The sequence below is a fragment of the Montipora foliosa genome, chromosome 5 (genome assembly GCF_036669935.1).
Source record: "Montipora foliosa isolate CH-2021 chromosome 5, ASM3666993v2, whole genome shotgun sequence".
NCBI lineage: Eukaryota > Metazoa > Cnidaria > Anthozoa > Scleractinia > Acroporidae > Montipora > Montipora foliosa.
Genome location: NC_090873.1, coordinates 29,542,239 through 29,546,918, shown reverse-complemented (window position 1 = coordinate 29,546,918; position 4,680 = coordinate 29,542,239). Strand labels below are relative to the sequence as shown.

The following is a 4,680-nucleotide window of genomic DNA, read 5'->3' as shown; positions in this document are numbered from 1 at the left end:
AATCCTGGATGAATTTTTGCCTGATTGCGGGGTACACGTACGTTGCTTCTGCTTAACTGTCTGCAATTTTTTCATGAATATTATTAATAAGTAATTACATGATTCTTCTCGTGCTTTTTGGAATAAATAAGTACTTATGAAGTTTTAAAGCATACAAATTGGACTTGCCTAACGGGCTCGTGAAATATTGCTCGTCTTTGAAAAATTTCCTTAAACTTGTTTATTCCGAATTGCAAAACGAAATCATGTGATTACCCTCACAAATTTATTGGAAAAGTGCAAAGAAAACTAAAAGACAAAAGGAACAAACCAGTTATTTCTCTTTGTTTTGTTCTGCGAAATCGAAGCATCAGAGTTTACTCTATCCTATTCAACATCCTTTCTTCAAGATTTGGGATAACTGAATTGTCGTCGGACAGTTGGCCCAAATTCCGTCAAAGCTTTGCGGGTAATTCTTTGGTATCAATTACAGATGATTGACAAGTTCATGTCAGTTCGTTGTGTAGGAACCAACTTGGCAAACAGATCTTTACGAATGTTAGATACCTCTAAGTCTGGGGTAAAGATTATGTTGTGCCGTTTCTTTTGTTGTCAGACAAAGACAACTAAGACCGCGGTTGTGGTTGTGTTTTAAGTTGTCAATCCCAGTCATATTGCTCGAGCATTTGTTTACTTTTTATCTTTCCTCAGCGTTTAAGACTACGTTTATTAAGATTGATGATAAAGATTGTTTTCACCGTATAGCGCGTAAATAGACAGAATAAGCTAAAACTTCTCTTGCCTCGCGACAGAACCGTTCAATATCCCAGAAAAGCCTCTTTAAGAGAAGTGGTTAATTGAGTAACATTAAATGCTTTTTGTCTTACACTTCAGTACTTGTGGGATTCCGTCCCTCCACGCCCGTAACCTCCAGCTCCAAAAAGCGCTGAGTAGCACGGATTATTACAGTACGGTTTGCCACCGTGCTAAAGCAAAAAAGGAAAGGTCGAGGAGATTATTAAGAGAATCGATATCTTCTTTCCTTTTCTAATAAAATACAAGAAAATTTGTAACAAAAGTGCAATATATTTACAAATGCATGTTTCCAAGTTTGCAGTTGAATGACGATACGACTTGTTATTAAGTGACAGCGAATGTAGAACATACAACCAATGAGAGATTAACGTTAAAAATCTGTCTATTTATCGACGGTCCCTCACAATAAATATAACAAATAGATCGTATTTTATTGGAATCAACCGTTTCCCAATAGAACACTTTTCCAACCGTTTTCGGTTGAAAAATAAATAAATAAATAACTTTGATATTTACCCAGGAAGCTCCACTCACCCAAAAGTGGTTTTCACTGAGGTCCTGCATCCGAACGAATTGAAATTTAGAGATGTTGGTTTTTGAGGAGAGGGGAAAACCGGAGAATGTGGAGAAAAACCTCTCCGAGCAGAGTAAAGAACCAACAACATATGGCCACGAGTCCGGAAACGAACCTGGGCCACATTGAAACTCGGTAACGCCTGGGAATAGCCGTCATTACCAGATTTCTCCGCGTTAACAAGTTTAGGGAAAATAACATGGCTGGAGCCCGCGGCCAACTTTAAAAATCTCGTGTGGACGGCAGCGGTCGCTGCTCGTGTTTTTTCAACCGTCAACCTGGTTTGATGCCGGTTGAAAAAGTTGATCACCCAAACGGTTTTATCAACCAATCCAAACCAACTTAAGAAGGGTTGATCCCACTAGAACTTAGCCTGCAGTGCAGGCGTATTTTAGGGGTTATGGGCTAAGCATTTTTTGACCGCCATCTTGAAATTCTGAAGCAGAGGAAGCTTGGGGAGAGGACTAAATTGCCACCAAGGGGGTAGGTCAGAAGCAGAAGAGGTGAGGGGGGAAGGGGAGGAGAAAGAAAAAAGGTCTCTCGTCCCACTCCCTCCCAACATCCATCCAACATGGCGGCTCGATAGGCCGCTCAGAGAACGGATGAGCCTCACCTAAACCGCACGTTTGCAAAAACGAAAATCGTGTTTTTCTTGGCGACAATTTCTGCCTGATTTGATTACTTTGACCATGACAACACAAGAAGACAGCTGCCTCTAAGCCGGGCAATATTTGGCTTCTCTCACTGGTTGGCTGAAAACGTAGAAGTCTGTTTTTGAACAAGTCACCAAGCCATTCTTTTTCCATTTTACATATATTTTTGGATAGTTGATGTAAACTGACCTGTCTAGGGTCTTTCTACAGGTACCGGAAAGCATTGTGTTTTTGGTCACTTGGGATTCGTCTTTATTTGGAGTTGTTTTGTTTCTGTCTTTTGTTTTAGGTAATTTCTGCTCGGGTACTTGCAAACGCTGCTTGGAAGATATCATTCATTCGTTTTACAAAAACCTTAGTTAAAGAACCACCAAAACCAGTCATTGTTATCTCTCAAGAAATAATGCTTCTTTTAAACTTTCTCCTTCATTAAGCCCGTAAATTTCTGGGTGAATAGCAGCTCTCGTAATGTATAATTGACCGACTGAATAAATGGCGGCCAAAAATGTATTCTTTTGTTTATGTGCTAATGAGACTCACTAGCCTCGCTGTCAAGCAACATTTCTTTTGTATTTTGTCCATGCAAACGAGGCTAGTGAGGCTAATTAGCACACAAACAAAAGAATATTTTTTGGCCGCCATTTACGAAACAACGAAAGACTAAACAATTGAAATAATGACAAAACAATAAAAGCTGTTTACAATACCAAACAATGGCGTGTCGAGAACGTTTTACACAGAGGATCGTGAACGAGAATTTTTCGCGGCCGGTATTGGACCACTATCCGCATAAATGACGGCCAACCTACCGTTCTTTGTATTTATAAGCTTGAACTGAGGCTAGAAAGGTTTCTTAGCAAACAAACAAAATAATATTTTATTTAACCACGCCATTCAGTTATTTCTTAGGAGCAAACTTTCTCAATTATAGATCACCCGGCATGCGTAGCGATCTATTTTGGTAATTCATTTACACAGTAATTATCACTTTATATTAAACAAAGATCCAAAGCGCGTTTCAACCTTTCCCTGGGGTGCAAAGTTAACTCATCATTGAAGGAGAAGACACCTGCCAATTTTAAGCTCGATATGTTTTGCTAGCCTCCAAAAAACACGCAATAATTGGCATTGTTTGCGATTGTATGGTTGTTGTGGTAGCGACAAATTCTTACATCAAGTTCTGCCTTTATCCAAATGCTGCAGCTAATACTCGACTGAGCATTTTTAAAATGCCAATATCACTCAGATCGCATATTTTGCAAGAAAACAATCCAAACAAATGAACTTACCTCAGAATGACTGCCTGCTGAAAGCGTCTTCTTGCACTTCTCACACCTCAAGCACGGCCTGTGCCAATCTTTACCCATAGAAGTCACTCTCTCGGCTAAAACAAGAAATAGTAAATAAAGGACAATGCATTTATAGTTCTTGCCCAGATTGCATATTTTTGTAAAATTTAGCATGATAACAACAATTGCAATACGTCTGTTTGATATGCTTTCACAGAAGTCCCAGTTGCACCGCTATTTTGTCACTCCAATCTTTATAGGTTGTGGATAAGGAAGGTCATAAATCTTCTGCAAGAAGATTTCGTAAGCTTTCGCGAACATTGGTGAAATAAATATAATCAGATCCTCGCCAATGACCTCTACAGCTTGTCGTCAATTTCTCATGTGATGGCCTGAATTTAAATTCATTTGAGAAATTATTTAGCAAATCAACTCCTTAAAGCTTTGAAAAGCTATATAAAGACGAACTAACTCGGGTTATTTTATAATCGATCCCGAAAAGGAACCAGGTAAAAATGAAAATTAGCTTAATTAAATTTATGATATGCTTCGCTCGTCTCTTTCTGCAGTCTAAATCGTTTGCAGACGAACTAACTGTCGATAACTAGTTTCTATTAACCGCGAAAGCGTTCTCAATTACATTCTACGAAGGAGGTGATTAACACTGATACAACTTGACAGCGTACTCACCAAAATACACCTCTTTATTGCAGTTTGGACACTTGGGCATAGCAGACCAAAATTTTAGAGAATAAAGAATAGTCTTAAAGACTTGTTGGGTGGACGGCAGACGCGAGTGATATGCAACTCGCCTACACCCTTAGTGGAATTTTATTCATTAATTGACAATTAAACTATTTACATGTGAAGACGTCATAGTGTAACAGAGGCTCTCAATTTTTTTTTGTTTCTATGAAACCAAGGGCGACAAGGGCGACCAAAGAGCTGAAGCAGGGACGACAAGCTAGGAGATATCAATGGCCGTTTTTATACAAGAGACGCATAATATACGTCCAGACGAATTGTGGGTTCCTCCAGCAGGCACCGGAGCAGAGGTTACGTAAAACAAAACACAGAACTAAACAAAACAACGGCCGAAAGAAAAAGACCTATCCCCAGTGACCAAAACTACAATCCTTGCCGGGGGGGGGGAGCAGAGTGGGGCTGCGCGGGCTATAGCCCCCCCCCCCCCCCTCCCCCACTTTTTTCTTACGGTGTTTTTTTCTCCAAAACCTCTCCACATCTCCTCACACTTCCGTTATCCATACCAAAACTTCCCCCACCCCCCCCCCCCCTCATTTTCAAACGTACTCCGCGGTCCCTGCTTTTCCGGTACATGCAAAATTTAAAGACCAGAGTTATGCGCGGG

General features: G+C 40.1%; 1 protein-coding gene across 1 annotated transcript; it reads right to left on the bottom strand.

The window, feature by feature from the left end:
- Nucleotides 1-866: 866 nt before the first annotated feature.
- LOC138003902 (cysteine-rich protein 1-like) lies at nt 867-4,160 on the bottom strand. The gene is made up of 3 exons (XM_068850212.1): nt 4,002-4,160; nt 3,312-3,406; nt 867-965 (listed from the first exon to the last, which is right to left on the bottom strand). The coding sequence occupies exons 1-3, from the start codon at nt 4,039-4,041 to the stop codon at nt 870-872; spliced, it is 231 nt and encodes a 76-aa protein (XP_068706313.1). The 5' UTR covers nt 4,042-4,160; the 3' UTR covers nt 867-869.
- Nucleotides 4,161-4,680: the final 520 nt, after the last annotated feature.

What these genes read in the sequence shown, in the direction of transcription:
- LOC138003902 (XM_068850212.1), bottom strand. Translation starts at nt 4,041, where the DNA reads ATGCCCAAGTGTCCAAACTGCAATAAAGAGGTGTATTTTG. An exon ending in CAATAAAGAGGTGTATTTTG is followed by an intron (nt 3,407 to 4,001) that starts GTGAGTACGCTG and finishes TTCTTGTTTTAG; the next exon opens with CCGAGAGAGTGACTTCTATG. An exon ending in CAGCAGGCAGTCATTCTGAG is followed by an intron (nt 966 to 3,311) that starts GTAAGTTCATTT and finishes TTTTTGCTTTAG; the next exon opens with CACGGTGGCAAACCGTACTG.